We start from the raw sequence: 22,051 nt of genomic DNA, 5'->3' as shown, positions 1-22,051 counted from the left end.
ACTTATAAAGCTAGTATGAAGGTTAAAAGACAAACGTAATAAAAATAACTTTGATTCAATAATTAGTTAAGGGAAATACAAGATAAAAAGATGCAAAATGTAAAATCAACACCATAAAACGTGGGGAGGAGAGTTAAAATGTTGAGACTTAGAATGGGATCAAACAAGTTGTTAGCAACTTAAAATAGACTGCTATAAGTTGTTATAGGTAAGCATCATGGTAACCATAAATAAAAACCTATAGTAAATACCCAAAAGATAAAGAGGAAGGAATATAAGCATACCACTAAAGGAAGTCATCAAACCACAAAGCAAGTGAACAAAAGACTAAAGGAACAGAGGAGAACTACAAAAACAGCCACAAAACAATGAGCAAAATGGCAATAAGCACATACATATCAATAATTACCTTGAAAGTAAATAGATTAAATTCTGTAATAATAATAAAAAAAAGAATGGCTGGCTGGATAAAAAACAAGACTCATCTATATGCTGCCTGCAAGAGAGACACCCAATGAAGAAATGGAAAAAGAGGGCAGCCCGGGTGGCCCAGCGGTTTAGCGCCGCCTTCAGCCCAGGGTGTGATCCTGGAGACCCAGGATCGAGTCCCACGTCAGGCTCCCTGCATGGAGCCTGCCTGTGTCTCTGCCTCTCTCTCTCTCTTTCTGTGTTTCTCATGAACAAATACATAAAGTCTTTAAAAAGAAAAAAAAGAAGTGGAAAAAGATATTACAAGCAAATACAAACCAAAATAAAACTCTGGTAGCTACACTTGTATCAGACAAAATACTTTAAACAATGACTTGTAATAAAACACAAAATAAAACACAAAAAAGAGTGTTATATAATGAGAAAGGGAACAACAAAGAGGTAGATTTAACTTTTGTAAATATTTATGCACCCGACAGAGGAGCACCTAACATATAAGCACCAGACCTAAAAGGAGAAATACAATAATAGTATTTAGATAATTATTATAATTTATTATATATAGGGACTCTAATGCCTCTATTAGTTCAATGAACAAATCATCTAGACAGAAAAATCAATAAGGAAACATTGATCTGGACAGCTCTGATGGGTCAGCGGTTTAGCACTGCCTTCAGCCTAGGGTGTAATCCTGGAGACCCGCGATCGAGTCCCACATTGGGCTCCCTGCATGGAGCCTGCTTCTCCCTCTGCCTGTGTCTCTGCCTCTTTCTCTCTGTGTCTCTTGTGAATAAATAAATGAAATCTTAAAAAAAAAAAAAAAAAAAAAGAAAGAAAACATTGATTAAACGATGTGTTAGACCAGATGGACTTAATAGATATTTACAGAACATTCCATACAAAAGCAACAAATATGTTTTTCTTTTTTTTAAAATACATGTTTTTCTAAAAAAAAAACAAAACATGTTTTTCTTAAGTGCACATGGAACATTTCTAAGATAGATCATATGTTAGGCCACAAAACAAAGTCCTAGTGATTTTAAGACTGAAATAATATCAGGCATCTTTTTCGACTATAATGGTATGAAACCAGAAATTAACTATACAAAGAACACTAAAAAATTCACAAGTATGTAGAGATTAAACAACATCCAACCAGTGGATCAGGAAAAAAAATCAAAAGAGAAATAAAGGATATACCTTGAGACAAAGATAGAAATGTAACATAACAAAATTTACAGGATGCAGCAAAAGCATCTAACAGGGAAGTTCTAACAGTGAAGTTGATAGCAATAAATGCCTACCTCCAGGAACAAACTAAGTTTACACCTTAAAGAAGGGGGAAAAAGAGAACAAACGAAGGCCAAAGTTAGTAGAAGTAAGGAAATAACAAAATTTAGGGAAGAAATAAATGAAATAGACTAAAATAACAATAGGAAAAAAATCAATCTCTTGATGAGACTAAGAACTGTTTCTTTGAAAAACTGAGCCAGACTGACCAGAAAAAAAAGACTACTCAAAGTTATGACTGATATCACAGAATACAAAGGATCATAACAGAATGCTATGAAAACTCATATGCAAACAAATGGAACAACCTAGAAGAAATGGATAACTTCCTAGAAATATGTAAATTAACCAAGACTGGATCATGGAGAAATACAAAATCTGAAAGACCAATTACTAGTAAGAAGATGGAAACAGTACTTGAAAACCACCCAAAAAACAAAAGTCTAGAACCATATGGTTTCCCTGGTGAATTCTACCAACGCTCAAGGAAGAATTAATACCAATCCTCAAATTCATCCAGAAAAGAGGAGGAAACTCTTCCAAAACATGTCACAAGGCCAGCACTACCCTGTTACCAAAACCAGACAAGGATGCCACAAAAAAGAAAAGCTAGAGGCCAATATCCCTGATGAACACAGACGTAAAAATTCTCTCCAAAATATTAGCGAACTGAATTCAACAGTACATTAAAAGAATCATATACCATGACTTAGTGGGATTAATTACAGAGATTCAAGGATAGTTCAGCATCCACAAATGAATCAATGTAGTATATACCACGTTAACAAAATGAAGGGTAAAAATTATACAATGATCTCAATAGATGCAGAAAAAGTAAATGACAAAATTCAGTATCATTTTATGATAAAAACTCTCAACAAAGTGGGTATAGAGGGAACATACATCAAGATAATAAAGAGCACATATAACATACTCAATGGTAAAGAGCTGAAAGCTTTTCCTCTAAGATCAGAAGTAAGACAAGAATGTCTGTTTTTTTCCACTCTTTACCACTTTACCACTTTTATTCAACAGAGTATTAGAAATCTCAGCCAGAACAATCAGGCAAGTAAAAAAAAAAAAAAAAAAAGCATCCAAATTGGAAAGAAGTAAAACTGTCATTATTTGCAGATGAGATATTACATACAAAAAATACTCAAGACTTCATAAAAAAAACTGTTAGAACTATTAAATTCAATAAAGTTGCAGAATACAAAATACACAAAAATATATTGTATTTTTTACACTAATAATTATCAGAAGAGAAATTAAGAAAATATTCCCATTTATAAGTACACCCAGAATTCCTAACATCTAGGAATATAGTTAGCCAAGAAGATGAAAGATTTATATATTATAAACTGTAAGACATTAATGAAAGATACTGAAAAATGCAAAAATGGAAAGATATTCTATGTTCATGGGTGGGAAGAATATTGTTAAAATATCCAGGGATCCCTGGGTGGCGCAGCAGTTTGGTGCCTGCCTTTGGCCCAGGGCACGCTCCGGGAGACCCTGGATCGAATCCCACGTCGGGCTCCCAGTGCATGGAGCCTGCTTCTCCCTCTGCCTGTGTCTCTGCCTCTCTCTCTCTCTCTGTGTGTGACTATCATAAATAAATAAAAATTAAATAAAATAAAATAAAATAAAATATCCATACTATTTCAAAGCAATGTGTAGAAAAATGCAAAAATGGAAAGATATTCTATGTTCTTGGGTGGGAAGAATATTGTTAAAATATCCATACTATTTCAAAGCAATGTGTAGATTCAATGCAATTCTGCATTTTTTAGGGGACACCTGGGTGGCTCAGTGGTTTAGCGCCTGCCTTTGGCCCAGGGTGTGATCCTGGAGTCCTGGAATCGAGTACCACATCAGGCTCCCTGCATGGAACCTGTTTCTCTCTCTGCCTCTCTCACTCGCTCATGAATAAATAAATAAAATCTTAAAAAAAAATTCTGCATTTTTCACAGAACTTGAAGAAATAATTCTAAAAATTTATGTAAAAGACTCTGAAGCCAAAGCAAATAGTGACACAATATTAAGTTAATAACTTCCACAATGTTAAAGACCAGTTTGAAAAAATATTATTTAATACTTCAAATGACATGGTAACTTAAAAATAACTGTTTAAAGATACTAAAAAATGTTGCTCGCTAGACAGAACAAAAAAATATGTGCCAGTGATTTCAATTCTAACTCCAATGACTTCTTTTACGTCAATATTCTTTTCACAACAGTTATCTTAATTTTAATCCTACTTCCATGACTGCTTTGAATCTGAAATATGCTGAAATGTCCTCTAACATAGACTTTGTGGCAAAGTCAAACATCATGTTTTCATTTTATGGAAGTGCTTTCTGGGATACCCCCAACTAAAGGTTTTTAATGAAAAAAATTTGTAAATACAAATGTAAATATTTACAAAATAAACATGAAGAACTGGAAGACATTATGGGAATTAACTATTTTATCTCCTGCATTTTATAGGTACAAATGAGGGCCAGAGAAGTATTTAATTACACAGCTGGGACTAGAACCTAATTATGTGGCTTCCTAAAATACAGATCAACTAAAAACCTTAAAGAAAATTATTTTTAAAAATGCAGACTTGGGGATCCCTGGGTGGCTCAGTGGTTTAGCGCCTGCCTTTGGCCTAGGGCGTGATCCTGGAGTCCCAGGATCGAGTCCCACGTCAGGCTCCCGGCATGGAGCCTGCTTCTCCTCCTCCTGTCTGTCTGTCTGTCTGTCTGTCTCTCTATCACAAATAAATAAATAAATCTTAAAAAAAAAAATGCAGACTTGGGGATCCCTGGGTGGCTCAGCAGTTTAGTGCCTGCCTTTGGCCCAGAGCACAATCCTGAAGTCCCGGGATCGAGTCCCGCATCGAACTCCCAGCATGGAGCCTGATTCTCCCTCTGCCTGTGTCTCTGCGTCTCTCTCTCTCTCTATGTCTATCATGAATAAATAAATAAAATCTTTTTAAAAAAATAAAAAGATAAAATAAAAATGCAGACTTATTTTCAAGCATTTGGAATAGACAATACTACTAGAATGATGTATTGGAAATAACAATGAAATGACAAGACTTCAAAATGTAAGGAGCATGACCCAGTGCTTAACAGTAATGTTGGACAAGATATAACATCTCTTTCAATGAAGATATTGACACATTTTGGGACACCTGGGTGGCTCAGTGGTTGCGCATCTGCCTTAGGCCCAGGGCGTGATCCTGGAGACCCTGGGTTGAGTCCCTCATCAGGTTCCCTGCATGGAGCCCTGCTTCTCCCTCTGCCTGTGTCTCTGCCTCTTTCTCTTTGTGCCTCTCATGAATAAATAAATAAAATCTTAAAAAAAAAAAGATATTGACATGTTTTCAGTAATGAAAGCTGCAGGAGGCAGAGATAAATGTTGATTATATCCTTAAATAAGATCAGGAATAAGGTCACACATACAAAAATCTTAATACTTTTAAATACAAGTTGAAGCTTACAATTTAAGAGTACAAAGCAAAATCATAGTAACAGAAGAGAAAGTAAATATTGGTTTAAAGTTTCTTGAAGGTTGGAGGCAAGGCAATCAATGCGGTCGCTGCTGGGCACAACTGTTCCACCTTGTCTTCCTCAGTGCAACCCATTACTCAGCAAATCTCTGAGTAATGAAGAAAACCTGAAAACATTTGGGAAATTAAACAATCCAAATGACTATGGGCACAATTATAAAGACTGATCAAATTACAGGAATGGTTATGAATTTGACCGACCTCAAAGAGTACATGGAGGAGACAATTATGAAGGCCCTTGATCATTAGAATCTGGATCTGGATGTGCCATGCTTTGCAGATGCTGTAAGCACGACAGAAAATATAGCTATATATATCTGGGAAAACCTCCAGAAATTTCTTCCTCTGGGAGTTCTTTATAAAGTAGAAGTATATGAAACTGACAATAATGTTGTCATCTATAAAGGAGAATAGCTTTTTGGAGTTAATACTGTAGAAAAACTAATTTCTTTCAAAGGTCTTTATACCCTTGGACTATTAAGAAGTCATTGCAAAAAAAAAAAAAAAGTCATCACATAATTGTTACACTTCCACATTGTGTTCTGGAGTGCCTGATTTTTTGAAATCACTGTAGGACCTGTTGTGAATTCAAATCTATTTTAAAATTAAACTTGTAAAAAATATTCTGAGTATCACTTAGTCTTTGTATCTGTAGATTAAAATCACTTCACTTCAGTAAAATGTTGTGGTGTGGGATTTAAAAGGAAAATAAATCAATCCTTGTTTTTCCGTAAAAAAAAAAAAAAAAAAAGTCTCTTGGAGGTCATTTGTAGGCAAACTTAGGCTGCCTCTCACTCTTTCACTCTATCATGTAAAGTCCTATTTTACATAAATAACACTTCTTCAACAGTGTTTTTTAATTATTGTTTACTTGCCGTCTTTCTACTAGATACAAATCTGTGACTGGTGTTAACAAACTTCATTTTGTATTACCATAATCTTGCCACAGAATATGTATATATATTTTTGTACATGTATATTTTTAAGGCATTATCTTTTGAGTTTGAAAGTTCAGTTTCAAGGAGAAAAATTTTACTACGTGGCTTTCTAAATTATTGAAATGAGGTAACTTAAAACCATCTTAATACAAATAGTAAAAATAATATAAAAACTAAAATAACCAAACCAACCTATTTCAAAGACTCAGCTAATTGCAAACAGGAAACAAAAGAATCAAAAAGAACTTGTCAGGTGAGAAAAATTTTGTAAGATGAAACTTATAATAAATAAACTACAGAGGAGTTTTTATTCTAATGGGAATAGTAATACAAAAAAATTATCTTTTCAATAAGTAAAAATAATTTTTAAAATTCTTGAAAATCAATACGACTTACTCTTTAATATCACGAAGCTGATCAACATCTTGTGATCTTGTAAAATCTGGATCATGGGCTAGCAGGTGAATCATGTATGGAACTACATATTCAGGCAACAGTGATAGTAATTTCTCTAAAGTGAAAACATTATTATTAACAATAATAATAACAGCTGTTATAAAATCCCTCTCTAGTTTGCAATCTACTTCAGTTTCCATCTTTTTCCTCAATTATTTAAAATTAGAGGCAACATGCTATCCAGATGATACTGAAATACATGTCAGTGTTGAAAGCTATTAAAGCCAAAAGGATAATTTGAGATTATACAGTGGGACCTTGGTAAAGCTGGGAAAATACTTCTTTATTCTCTGACACCCGAGCAAAGTATTTAAATCAAGCCACACTGCTGATTCCCTAAGAAAAATGCAATTTCCCTAAACAGTGTTTTTACACCATAAATAGGACTGAGAAACCAGGATTTTAGACATTAAGTATATCACAACTACAGGAATAGCATTCTACAAAAATTATGGTGTTATTATAAATACACTACAATGGAAATATATGAAATAAACCCCACCTACAAACTGATATACTGACAAGATACACTGGCACACTGGGAACTTTCAAAATTACTTACCAGTAGCCATGGGGTTCTGTTTAATGTACTCCCTGCGTATACTGATATTTTTTAGTAAACACTGTCGTGCATGTGCTCTTCTCTCCTTCACAGGATCTTTGGCACACAAGGCAAAGATCGCCATATATTCCAATGGCAGCAGTAACTTCACGAGAGCTTTATGCAACTTCTGGGCAAATATCTGCCTTACTTGGTAGCACTCATCCTACAGCAGCACAAAACCATAAATACTTGAATAAAAATGTTAGTACTTTTAAAATCATGACAAAATAACCTAGTTAAGAAAAAAACTGGCAAACATTAAAGAGCAGTTTGTTTCAAATGTCTTCATTTAAAAAATAATGGTAATTATACTGGAGAATAAAAAACAATACTTAGAAGATACTTAGAATAGTTGTAATAGCAATTCCTTTTGTGCACACAGCAAATGGATCTGTATCCACAGAAAGTAAATGTATTTAACTTTGAAGGCCAAGTGATTGACAAAAATAAGAGGAGTACTTACGTTAATAACAAGTGCACAGAGCTGAAACTGTTCTGGAGTTATAATTTCATGGTAACAAGGTTCCTGAGCAAGCTTCATTATGGCACTACCAGCAGCTAATCGCAAGCGAGACATATCAGATTTACTATAAACAAACAAAAAAGAAATAAACATTTCCTATAACCATTATCATTCACAACAATGTTTTGATCCCTTTTTGTGTGTTAATGTCTTTAGCATAATTTATGCTTAAGTTGACATAATGTACAAATATCTGGGAAAACTACTTTGAGTCCTTGAACTCAACGCAAGGAAAAAGGTTCAAATCATTGTGACTAACGACAAATTTATTTATCTTCATTTTTAGTTATGTTCTAGTGTAGATCCTCTACCACAGCCAAGCAGCTCCGCTTAGGATCACAACTTAACACTAATTCCAATGTCAGTAAGAACCATTTACATCAGGAACGGTATTCCTCATTTTAAGAGGAATACACATCCATTGTAGAAAACTTGATTAAATCATCCATATTTCCTAGTTTTTAAATGCATGTACATACACATGCATATGCATATACACACATACACTCACCCCCCCCCCCCCCCCAGAAATCTAGCTTAAGCCTACACGTCTGATGAAATAGAGGGGCTAGCAATTAGGAGTTGATTTACACTACAGAAGGGGAGGTATCAGAAAAATATCTAAAAGGAAAGAATATGGGAATGAGAGCCAGTATCTATCTGGGCTACTAGTCTCTGGGGCAGACTTTGTAGCAAAAAAAAAAAAAAAAAAAAAAAAAGGAAGTCCAGCATTCCCAGTCCGGCCCAGTATGCCCAGTAGTTTATTACCTAAATGGTAAAATGTGACAATGAATGGGATGAAAGGACAGTTTTATTTCAACTTCTATGTGAAACATACTATGGTTATGACATTTTGAAGACTTCAGGAAATGTGGAAAGCTGTCGGAGTCCACCATTAGCATACAAGAGGAGAAAACATGGCACTCTTGGACAATAGGATTATCAAAGTGAACATTGATATTCTTGAGGGAACTTCAAATGGCTTCTAAGACAAATAATTCAGGAATTTAAATAAAAGTAACTACCATCTGGGTGCTTAAGTCTGTGCTAGTCAGTGTGTGAAACTGTCACAGGCTTTTTCTCATTTAATTTTCACTCTGTAGGATGAGGAAATTGAGGCTTAGAAAAGTGGTTTATATAAGTTCACACAGCTAGTAAATGGGAGTGTAGAGTTGTAGAAGTTTCTGATTCTAGAGCCCAAGTTAAACCATGGGATATGTAATACCTAATTAAGACTTGCCTAATTATTTCATGATTTATGTGTGTTCCACAATTAACCATTTGCCTATTTTCTATGATGATAAACAATGATGAAAAGAACATGTCCGTATATATGTATTCGTAAGATTCCTTTATTTCATGAGTATAAAAATAGTCAAAATGGTAACATTTATAAGGATCTAGACACAAAATACCAAACTATCCAGCCAAGATTGTGCCAATTTATGTTCAAAGGAGTAATGAGGAGACCCATTACTCTGAACCCATAAAAAAAAAAGTGATTACTTTAAAAAATATTTTTGCTGATTTGAGAGGCAGGAGGTATTGCTAAGTTTAAGCTGTATTTAATGTATTTAGTGATGCTAAACATTTTTTAAAAGGTAAACTGATAATTTATAGTCTCTATCTCTATTGGAGATCCTGCCTATTTATCACTGATTTCTAAGAGCTCATTATTAAGCCTTTGCCATAGTTTCCCCAAATATAAAACTTCTCATTATCCCTAACTCGGCTCTAATCTTCTAATCTGTTCCTACAAAAACTACCCTTGGCTTATTCTATGATTAAGATAATTTTCCATGGTTTTCTTCAGTTTATCAAAGCATTCATCATCTCTACTATAATTTGCTCAATTCCAAATCTCCTCACTGAATGCATATTCTTGGAAGGAGAGATTTTATACCTTTAAATAAAGCACAGCAGTACCTAGGATGACAGTGCTCAATAAATAATGAACGCATAAATTTAAATTTATGTTAAATGTAACCTGTAATAACACATTTTAGAGGAGGAACACATCACAAGCAGAATTCTATAGTTTTATCTGTTGGTACTCCTGGACCCTTAAGTCAAGAATTTGAAACAAATACGATCATGAAAAATTTGTTTTTATTTTCATCTTAAAATGAATAGAAAGAAGAAATGGTGATTTCCAAAACAGTGAAAATGTGTAGAAATGGAAACAATTTGTTTTTCTCATTCACAGAACCCTGTTTTAATCTTTTGCAAACCACCAGAAAGGCTGTAACTTTTCCTCCTTTAAACCCCTCCACTGAAGCTTGTATTCCTTTCATAGTACCAAGTCACTCCACTTATTCAATCACTATACTACAGGGGCAAAAGGTAGGAACTGAATCTTACTTGTTTTCGCTGCAATGCCTTTCATGGTGTTTTGAAAAGAGTAGTATTTCAACAGATATTTGCTTAAGTAAACTAAATTTTGAAGCCAACTGTAACATATAATGATTACAACTAAACATTTACTAGAAAAATCTGGTCTTTAAAAGTGAAAAGAAACATTCCATCATTGAGATGAAAACCCCAAGTGAGTATATTAGATCTGATCCTGAGTGTTGGCAAACTGAATTTAAATAAAATATTAAAAAAAAAAATTCTGATCCTGAAGCATATGGTACAAGATTCAATATTAATTAGGTAAATAGTTCCTATGTAAGTTCTACCAACATTTTGAGCTGTAAAAATTGGAAAGGAAGAAAGATCTCACCTGATCCTCTTTTGCTCTGTCAGGTCACCCTCACTAACCAACATCGCTGATAATAATCGAAGAGTTGAATTGGCAGATTTAGACTGGTTGTTTTTCATACCCAACAGCCACCTTACCAGAAGTTTAATTGCCTGTACCTATAAAATATTAACATGCTAAAAAAAGAAAGGAACTTAAAATTCCAATTAGATGGAAGATTAATTTATGTCAAATAGATTAGTGAGGTTGCTTAATTGCTGGTAGACATGTTTTATTAAAAATGTCTGTGGGATAATGATAACAGTAAGAATATTTATTCTTTTAATCTATAATATGCACTTTTCCCAGAACTGTACATTAACTTATTTGATGTCCCAAGCAAGCTTACAAGGCAAGTGTTTTTATTTCCAATAGATAAGGCAACGAGACACATTACTACGATGGATAATTTGCCTAAACTCTGGCTTGTGAACCCAGGCTTTTCACACTTGCCCAAGATTTTCAAATTATTTGAAAATACATTGTTTAAAAGTAACTTTTTAAACTATACCTAGTATAGTGATTAAAATGAGCTATTTAGATAGATGTTAATTTTTTTATAAGTACTGCAAGAAGTATCTTGAAGAAATCATTAAGTCTGATTCTATCTGACTATCCTGATTTAAAAACTAGAAGATTGCATAATTATTTGTGGTCATAATTACTTGGAAGTTTATACTCAAAAGAACGCTACCAATACACATGAAAGAACTAGCGAAAGGATCTAGGTGCTATTTACGATATTTATCATAAAAAGGAAAAAGGAATTGATGGAACACGACTAGGAAGCTACAAAGGGTGAAAAATATTATCAATGAAGATGGTAACAAATGAGTCTTGCTTCAATCCCAATATTACACTTTAAAAATTACCTTTACTGAAGTAATTTTGTATGTATCTAAAGTTACCAATTTGATGACAAGCATCTGTTTTGCCAAGTTAATATTCCTATTTTTGTAGAGTTGTAGTGAGGTTAGATCTGAGATGCTTCTGAGCATCAACATTCCACAAATTTCTGTGTAAAACAGCCTCACTGAAATTTAGCAAGCAGGAAGTTCTACAGAAGATGCTGACATGTATCTATATGTAAACAACTCAATGAGGACTACAATTTCTTTGAGAAACATAACTTTTGATTTAAAAATAAGTACTTCATGCAACACAAAAGTTATCAAGGCCTATACAAATTTACCTTTGCTAGTACTTCGGGGGAAACCTCTTCATCTGGAGACCATAATTTTCCATTCTTCTCACCTGTTGACTATAGACAATTGAATATATTTAACTCTTAAAAACAAAAGCAATTTTAAGGTTTCCTTCATTAAGTTTTTCATGCCGAACAATGCAGTGCTCTAGGAAACCTAGCGGAAAGTCACCAGAACTTGAAAAAAGAAGAACAAAGTTGGAGGACTTGATCTCCCTGATTTCAAAACTTACTACAAACTTATAGTAATTAAGACAAAATGGATGGTACTGACATATATGGCCATATAGACCAATGGAATGAAACAGAGAACCCAGAAAACCCTCACATATATGGCCAATTGATTTTTAACAAGGTTAAGACCAATTACTTCAACAAATGGTACTGGAAAAACTGGATATCCACAAGCCAAAAAAAAAAAAAAAAAAAAAGATGAACTTCTAACACATAAAAATTAACTCAATATAGAGCTATAGATCAAAGATCTATTAATTTAAGAGCTAAAACTATTAAAATCCTAAGAAGATGATACAGGGGAAAATCTTCATGATCTTTGATTTGACAAATATCTGACAAGGGTTTAATACTCAAAATATACAAAAAATTCTGACAACTCAGCAACAATAAACAACCCAATTAAAAGCATGCAAAGGACTTTAAATGTCCAAAGAAGATACACAAATGCATAAAAGCACATGGGAAAACAAAAACAAAAACAACCTTCTACATTGTTAGTCATTAGGGAAAGAAACACAAACCCTAACCACAAGATACTACTTCACATCCACTAGAAAGGCCATTATCAAAAACACAGAAAAGAGTAAGTATTGGCAAAGACGTGAAGAAATTGGAAGACTTGTGCCTTGATAGTGGGAATGCAAAATGGTACAGTCACTGTGGAAGATAGTTTGGTGGTCCCTCAAAAAGTTTAACAAAGAATGACCAAGTGACTCAGCAATTCCATTCCTTAGTATATACCAAAAAGATCTGAAAACAAGGTCACAAATGTTCAGATCAGCATTATTTGTAAAAGTCAAAAGGTGGGAAGAAACCCAACTGTCCATCAACAGATGAATAAACAAAATGTAGGCTATACATACATCATTTTGCATAAAATGAACTTCTGATACATAATACAAATGAACTTTGAAGTCATGATGCTAAGTGAAATATGCCAGGCACAAAAGGACAAATATTGTATGATAAGAGGCATCCAGAAGAGGCAAATTCAAAGTCAGAAGTACAACAGACGTTACCAGAGGCTGTGGGAAGGAGACCATGGGGATTACTGGTTAATGAATACAGAGTCTCTGTCTGAGATTGAAATGTTTTGAGGAAAAAAAAAAAAAAAGGTTTTGAGAAAATGGTGGTGACAGTTTCACAACAATGTGGGTACATATTTTAGGTGGTGGTTTGGGTCATTTTGGAGAGCTGTTTGGCTTTCCTGGGTATACAGTAGGCGTACACGGTATTAAACTTGTTTTTTAAAAAACAAAACAAAACAAAACAAAAACACCAACCCAACAACAAATATAGGAATGCTGGTGTATTAGTGTAAGTGAACTGTACACTTTAAAATGGCAAAAATGCCAAAAGTTTATATTATATATAAAATTTTACCACGCAAACAAAAAAGAGCCACCTTAAACTACAATCTAGGTATTTAAGAGGTGTCTTAAATTTCACGTTTGTTGCTATTCACATCTATCAACAGTGCAATGAACAGCGAAAATGTTAAGTGGGAAATGACACTTAAGCCATGCTCTTCCATTCTTGTCTATTACATCCAAATCGGGGAAGTTAAAGAGAATGGAATGCATTGGCAAATGTCTTTCTAAGTTTGGATATCAAAGGCTTCAAGACTATTGGATCATGTGGAAGGAATAGGTAAGCTGGACAAATTGGCACTGCATTGAATGTCATCCACTCCTTGACCAAGTAGGCCATAAACTTCATTACATCTATTTGGTAAAGCAGTGATTCTTAATCAGAAGTGTATTTCAGGAATCACTTGGGGAGCCTTTTCAAGCTATAAATTCCCAGGCTCCAACCCAGGGCTAATAAATTAGCATGCGCGCACATACACGTGCACATACCCACCAACCCACACACTTCAATAACTAAAATAGAATATGGGCCTCATGCCAAAAATGCAATGTCATTATATTTCAAAACATTAGTTAAAAATCCACTTATATTTTTAACAACATCTGATAAAATAAAATTCTAGCATTCCAGTAAATTGTCCTTCAAATGTTAGGATAATAGCATTTGACTTATATTTTTTACTTCATGATTCATCCATCTCATGTTCTCATTTTTATTTTCTTAAATGTTAAGTTCTTGTAATAGCTACATGAAGTTAGGATGTCATTTGGAAATTTAAATAAATAAATAAGGAATGAAAACATAATAATTGAAAAGGAAAATAAGAGAAGCAGAAATGTTTCTGTAATAAAGATATAAACAGTTTTAGCCTCATTATTCTAAATTTAATTAAATTATAAACTTACCCTGTCATTCATTAGCAGATCTTTCACAATAAAATTTGCTACTACAGATTTCATTGGGGAAGCAAATTGATCTGGTGCTAACATAGAAATGTGGCCCAATGAAACTAACGGAGTAATAAGTTGTTCTGGTACATCAGCATTCAGACTCCTACTGAGTGGCTATAAAAATAAAATAGTCAAAATTACCAGTTTTGTCTTATAAAAATCTAGACATTCTATGGAAACAGTAAATGTTCCTGACATTCTTAAATTTATTGTGCTCAAACAAATCTGTTGTAATGATATGATCAAAAGTAACTTCAGCCATATTAGATGCTTGATTCTTAGTTCAACTACTGAAATTCAGGGAGATTGAAAGAATCCAGAAAGGGGGAAAAATAAAGAACATATCAAAGGCAGAAGTAAAAACAAGAACATTTCTGTATCATCAAATTAGCATTAAAAGCCTACATTAATAGGCTTGTTTTATTATTGGATTTCTTATCCTGTAGGGACATTTTAAATGACCACAGACCATAAATAAGCATTCACTGGGTCCTGTTGATACTATATCCAATTTATAATAACACATAAGAGTACTAATTGATCTTACTTACTCTTAGTACCTTTCTAGTAGTGGAATCAGGCCAAGGATTATACATAAGAAAAGACAAACAGGACTAATTTTCAGGTAGCGTTGTCAGGTACTTTAAACTGGGTAGTTCAAAGTTACCTACTTATACTTTCTGAGGTTATGTGGACCACTGAGCCAATAAAGCTAAAATTAAGTAAAATATTCTAACACAAACACACAAAATATTCTTCTATATGTAGTACTTGAACACATAATGTGATCTAGAGGCTGAGAATACAGTACTTAAAAAAAAAGAGAAAGAGAATCCCTACTCATAGAATTTATAGACTAGGGTGAGATTAAATAGCTTAAAAAAAAAAAACTACCTTCTATCTTGGTCAAACCACACAGCATAAAAATAAAAATCAACACAAACACATCCTATATATTATATATACCTCAAAAATCTGTGCAAGCTGGACTTCTTTATTTGTGAATATGGCATGTATACAGTGAACAGCCTGTTTTGCTTGATGTGGAGTACCTCTCTTTGCTTTCTGATGTAAAATGGGAATTAAGGTTCTGTAAAAAATAATATCATAGTTAAAAAAAAAAACAAACCATATACCACAAGTAGTTCTTTTGGTTTCTCCTTCTTCCTTTCCCATAACTGTTTGGATGTATGCTAATAGAGAAGCCTCTCTTATTTTTTTTTTAAGTTTATTTATTTAAGTAATCTACACCCAAAGTGGAACTCAAATTCCTGACCCTGAGATTAAGACTTGCATGCTCCATCAGCTGAGCTAGCCAGGCACTCTGAGCAGACTCTTAAAAATTACTTCATCTATAGAAAGATTTAAAGCTCCTTATCTGTCCCCAACTATAATCCAAGAAACACAATGTCTCGAGAAAAGGCCTACTCCAGGAGACAATTTTTGTTTTAGAGACACCTCATGAACATGGAGAAATAAACAAGCCATCCTTAATTTATAGTCTAAAACTTGCCACATGCTATTTTTATATTCACCTTCTAAGTACATACTCCTAATTTTCCGCTTTACTTCCACAATCCCATTCAGTTATTTTACAGCAGTCATGGAAAAAAGTAGTAAAAGGTCGAGTTTTATTAAAAAACTGAAATGATACCAGTGGAACACAGTATGCAAGGATACAGACATACATATATTGGTAGAGGAGTAATAAAAGCATTGAATGATTATTGAGAGCTTGTGCCAAGCACCATTTTAAGTGTTTTTACCTGGATTAATTCAATTAGTCCTCATAATCACCCAAAGAGGACTATTATATTAAACAGATAAGAAAACCAAAGCACAAAAATATTATTTATTTAAACTTAAGTTAATAGAGTTAGGATTTGGTGGAGTTGGGGTGTGAAGAGGTGTACTTCTGTTCCAAAATTCATGCACTTAACCTCCATATTGACATTGAAGATCAAAGTAAAACAATCTTTCCATAAGGCAATATGAATATACACATTAAAGTATTAAATGCTGATATGGGAAAACACTGTATGAAGAAAACAGCATGTGTGTATCAACTTATAAAAGAACAGGTATACACATCAAGCAGATAAAATACTCCTAAAAAATATTGAAGTGTTAATAGTGACTCTTTTTCTCCTTTACATTTCCTAAAGTTTAAGCTTTTTACAATGAACATATATGTATTTTTTTTTAATCAAAAGAAAATCTAAAGCAAGAAAATTTAAGAAAAGATACTTGTCATACATTTACTGTAGTGGTCCTATTTTCTAGATTATTAGGTCATTGGCGTCAAATACAATGGTGACAAAGGGTCCTCTTATGAAAACAGGAGGCTAGACATTAAGAGCAATACCCCAGATCCTGGGTCATGCACCTCAACCAAAAAAACTGGAACGTATGTTAGTCAGTATAAATCTAATTTGACATTTATGAGTATTCCACATTTCTTTGTATGCAGGTTTAGAATGGTAAGGTAGGGATTTCCATACCCAACTAGTCTCCCTAACTGAGCACTGTTTAATTCTTTTTTTTTTCCCCCACAGACTCATTTATAAGTAACAGTTCTTATAAATAACACAAGTAACAAAGGAAGACATATTATTAATCAAATTGTTGTTAAACATATTATTAATTCTTAGCCTAATGAAATGATGACACATAACAACTTTAACCTTTTTCCTTGTTAGTCTAGTGTGCTATAATCCAAAGATGCCATCAAGATTGTTGAAGCCTGCACTGTCATGCTTCTCTGCTCTTAAATGATTCTCTCCTTCCTTTCTTCATTATTCTTAAGAACAAGAGGTTTTATTCCTCGTCTCCAAAGTTAACTATTCTATCTATTCCCATCTTACCACTGTTTCATTTGGGATGGAATTCCTTTAAGAATAAATCCTTTACCTTAAAAAAGGTTTCTCTACATTGAAAAACTCACCAGAAACTTTATCCTGCTATGCCAATTATTTTTTTCAATGTACAAATATAAAGATTATCATCTCTAGGCTATAAACTCTTTGAAAACAGGGACTGATTGTGGTAATTCTTTTATGTTAGCCAGTACAGTTCTGAGAATGAAGAGAATGTACAATAAATATTGACTTATTTTTCTCAAATTAAACTGTTAGCTCACAAATTTAATAAAAACTTTAGAAGTCAGGAGTCTTCTTGTCCTATTATTACCCTGTGAAGAAAAACTGGTTTGATTTGGATATATCCAGAACTATTTGCATATACCCTGAACATCTGATTCAACAGCTATCAGCAATGTGATTTTCCTCCAAAAGACATCTCCCACATCTTTTGTCTAAATATAAACTCTCAGCACAAGTTTGATCCTAAGGCAACCTCTTTAAGATGCCAAAGTAAAAGTATAAAAATGTATTTCATTCTTATGATGAAAGGGGAAAGGTAATCTTGAGGGAGAGATTAAAATTATAAAAGCACCACTGCAAACAACCAAGCAACTAATAAGATACACGATTAAAGCACACTACTTGATTATCCCATTCTTTGATGAGACATGAAGGTAGCAGCTATTGAATTTACATAAGCGGGAGGAAAAAAAAACGAACATTCATAGATAAGGAAGATGTTATTAATCACAAATTCTAAGTTCTGTGAAAACTCTTGATTATTAGTATTTAAAAATAATCCTGTTATAGACAAAATTTCAGTTTGTTCTTTTGCCTAATTTCTTCTTCTGTTTGTTCTTCTAATGGTAGAGGCGGAGCACAAAGCAGAGAAAAGATGAAACAAAGAATACAGAAAAGTAGCTTTTTTTTTAAAAAAGTAAGCTCCAAGCCCAATATGGAACTTAAAAGTCATGACCTTGAGATCAAGAATTGCTCTACTGATTGAGTCACCCAGTTGCAACCAGAAAAGTAGCTTCTGAGTAAAAGTTCTCTTTCCTCTCTTCTATCTTCCTCCATGAAAGGGGAAAATGACTGTATGGCTCCCACTCTTAAAACACTTTTGTGTTTACCATGAGAAAAAATATACTCACGATCGTATCTGGGGTAGGTCTGTTTCTATTTTGTGGCCTGTATTTCTAAAAATTTGTATAGCAGCTTCTGCTACCTTGTCATCTTCCATTCTGAGGCACTGTAACAGGGACTCATATGTCTCTGCAGAGTGGAACGAGGTAGGATGTGTGAAAGACAGAACCTAGAGGAATAGATACAGCTTTAGAAGTATAGACAATGGTTTTAATCCATTAAAAGAAGAGAATTATTTTCTAATATGAATACAATTCAAAATACTGGGCTGTATATGCTAGCATACGGAATGAAGATTTTATTTCATAGCCTCCTTTGCAACTTATTACATTTAATGAGACATTAATAAAAATATTGTGAAGATTTTTTAAGAGAGCTGATTTATAGCCCTTGCCTTATTTTCTTCTTCACCTTATCTATTCTGATACTGGGAATGCAGAAAATGTGGCTCCATTCTTATGGATTGTGGTATTGTGATGTGAACAAAATATTAACACAGAGCTTTATTTCGCTGGCAAAAAGATACTCCATAAGGGGTATTTTAAGTGGAATCCATCACAAAAAGTTCACTTGTTACACCTATAAACAAGCCATAATTGTGAACTTTTATCATGATTACAAACATAAATAATTATTCCCTTATTTATTCCTACATAAGTCCCAGTACTAAGACATTTACAGCAATTTAGACACAACATGTCTACAAAGTTTACTTTCCAAGAAGTGGAAAAAATTTAGTTAGCATAGTATCAGAAATAAGGGCTAAAAGTAGAGAGAGAAGTCGGGGGCAGGGGGTGCAGTATTTAGTCTTCATCAACTATTCAATTAGCATTTATTTACTGGGTTATAAAGTATAGAGATTGTCTCATTTGGTGAGGTTCTTGTCCATAATATTTAGAAAACATATTGACATGTTACTAATAAGTTGATAATATAATACCTTATAAAAGTTTTAATTACTTACAGAAAGAAAATGGAGAATCAAATCTGAAAACCTGAATCAACCCATTAAAGATGTTTCTTAAAGATGATTTCATTTCACTCTTAAAAACTACTTAAAAATATAATCTCATTATTAAAAATATACTTAAAATACTTCTCATTAAGCATCATATCAATTCTTCCCATAACATTATATTTAAGACCATTCCAATACAATCCCATCACTCTTTTCTATATCATGTCCACTGCATTGGTTAGTCTCTTCTCCTTCAGTTTACATATTGTAATCATCTAAATATTTCTTTGCCTTCAATTTCCTCTCCTCTTTACTCTGTCAAGTGCTGTTATCATATTAAAAGCCCGAATGAAAGACCCTGATAATACCTTTCTGCTCCAATAGCATTCCACAATCTCCAATTACTCCCCAAAGCAATCTTTTTCTCTAGTCAGGCTAGATTCCCAACAATTCCTAATATATGCCAAGAATGATTTTCTTTGATGATACAGCACTTCCCTTAGACTAAATCATATCTTGTCCACAAAGTCTTGTCTGACCCAGTCTTACTAATTGCTCTATTCTCTGAATTCCTTGGCATAAGAATATAAATATGATTAGCAATTGTTTAAAAATTCTCTGATCAGACAGATGCTGTCATAAAATTTCTGTGAGCGATCCTACTACTCCAGATGAAAGGTAAGACTAGATCCTTTAAAACATACTGTTACAAGCACATGTTGTTAAAATACAGGCATGCAAATGATGAATGAAACAGCAAACCCCCCAAACATTATTATTTTAAAATGTGAAACAATTACATTATTGTAATGTAAAAAAATACATTTTTATAAAATATTATTTCTGCCACAAATGTTTAATCTTTCAAATAGTTCCCAATGAAATTAAGTCCTACTCTTGCATATCCTTTTTTTTTCTTGCATATCCTCAAGGGAGTTCAAATTAAAACTGTGGAAATGCATGGAGACAAAATTATCTCAAAAGTACCTTAAGAAGTTCAAGTCCCGAACGAATAGCTGTATCTGGACTTACACCCTCCTCTTCATCATCTGCTGTCCCTTCTATTGATTTATTCATCAGTTTTACCAGTGCACTATAAAAACAAGAAAATCTAAATTAGAAACCATACTAGATTAGTAACTATATCCTAATTGCATCATGGCAGGATACATATAGCATCTAAACATCAGACACAAATATGTTCCTAGAGAAAAAAGTTATTTTGTGACTTTTCAACTTTTTCCCTATTTGACAGCTGAGCTTACTTTCAGTTTATCTCCCCAGAACTCTGCCCAAACTCCATTTGTAACTCTACTGAAAACCAACAAAATTGAAATGAAACAACACATACTGGAAATAGAATTTGATATTGATTTCTATATATAAAGAAATCATTTACAATCTTAGGAAAAACAATAAATAGATGGAAGTTGAAAAAAAAAATAGATGGAAGTTGTTAAATTGACAAATAAGGGATCCCTGGGTGGCGCAGCGGTTTGGCGCCTGCCTTTGGCCCAGGGCGCGATCCTGGAGACCCGGGATCGAATCCCACGTCGGGCTCCCCGTGCATGGAGCCTGCTTCTCCTCCCTCTGCCTGTGTCTCTGCCTCTCTCTCTTCTCTATCATAAATAAATTAAAATAAAAAAAAAATTCAAAAAAAAAAAATAAATTGACAAATAAGTCACTAAAAGAAAAAAGCAAATAATTAACAAAAATCATGGACAAAGACATTTAAATTAATCTCTGGTAATCAACTTACTGAATCAGTAATTCCATTACTAGAAATTTATAACAAGAAGCAGTTCATCAAAGGCATCATGTTATATTCATAAATAGATTAATCAGTTAAAAACCATTTAATTACAAAAATACAGATTCTAAAGGGCACATGAACCCTGATGTTTATAGCAGTATTATCAACAATAGTCTAATTATGGAGAGAGCCCAAATGTCCGTTGAATGATGAATGGATAAAGAAGTGATACATATATATGTTCCATAATATACATATACTCAGTCACCAAATAAATAAATAACATCTTGGCATTTGTAACAATGTGGATGGAGCTAGAGGTTAATTATTATTACTTTATTAGGCTAATAAGTCAGTCATACCATATGACTTCACTCACATGTGGAATTTAAGAAACAAAAGATGAACATATGGGAAGGTGAAAAAGGAAAGAAAAAGAAAGAGAAGGAAACATACAGTAAGACATTTAACAATAAAAACAAACTAGGGTTGATGAGGGAGGTGGGTGTGTTGGGTGTTGAGGGCACTTATCATGATGAGCACTGGGTGTTGTATATAAGTGATGAAACACTAAATTCTACTCCTGGAACCGATACTAACCAATGTTAACTAGAATTTAAATAAAAATTTTAAAAAACATTTAATTGTCCAACATTATAGAATTATTTCTTCAAGTACACCTAAACACCACAAAGTAGAGTATTACCTGGTCAATAAAAATCAGGCTATGTTGCAATATGGTACTATAAGTATAAACAGATGTGATTTTTGGTTTTGAGACTGCTTCCTTATCAATGAACTGAGAAATAATACTACCTTATTTTGAGGACACTGATTTTTTACAGCAAATGGCCTAATACATAGCAAATATTTAACAAATGGAAGCTAATCATAAAAGCTTTAGGTTAAAACTTTTTCTCTGGAAAAATATGCTTATTTTAGTCAAGTTATTAAAAAATGTAAGTATAGGGCTGCCCGGGTGGTTCAGCAGTTTAGCACCGCCTTCGGCCCAGGGCTTGATCCTGGAAA

At 33.4% G+C, this 22,051-nt stretch overlaps 1 protein-coding gene across 2 annotated transcripts in view; it reads right to left on the bottom strand.

Moving 5' to 3' along the window:
- The window catches only part of PDS5A (PDS5 cohesin associated factor A), a 154,887-nt gene that overhangs the window by 29,670 nt on the left and 103,166 nt on the right, over positions 1–22,051 (bottom strand). For both annotated transcript variants that reach the window (XM_025997865.2, XM_025997874.2), the window contains exons 18-26: positions 20,257–20,362; positions 18,320–18,480; positions 15,274–15,397; positions 14,263–14,421; positions 11,738–11,806; positions 10,528–10,664; positions 7,743–7,866; positions 7,238–7,442; positions 6,616–6,730 (exon numbers count right to left, since the gene is read on the bottom strand). In XM_025997865.2, coding sequence (XP_025853650.1) covers positions 6,616–6,730; positions 7,238–7,442; positions 7,743–7,866; positions 10,528–10,664; positions 11,738–11,806; positions 14,263–14,421; positions 15,274–15,397; positions 18,320–18,480; positions 20,257–20,362 — 1,200 coding nt within the window. The remainder of the gene's footprint in view (positions 1–6,615; positions 6,731–7,237; positions 7,443–7,742; positions 7,867–10,527; positions 10,665–11,737; positions 11,807–14,262; positions 14,422–15,273; positions 15,398–18,319; positions 18,481–20,256; positions 20,363–22,051) is intronic.

Source organism: Vulpes vulpes, chromosome 14 (assembly GCF_048418805.1).
Source record: "Vulpes vulpes isolate BD-2025 chromosome 14, VulVul3, whole genome shotgun sequence".
Taxonomy (NCBI): Eukaryota; Metazoa; Chordata; class Mammalia; order Carnivora; family Canidae; genus Vulpes; species Vulpes vulpes.
The sequence above is the reverse complement of the archived record's forward strand: the minus strand, read 5'-3'. Positions and strand labels throughout refer to the sequence as shown.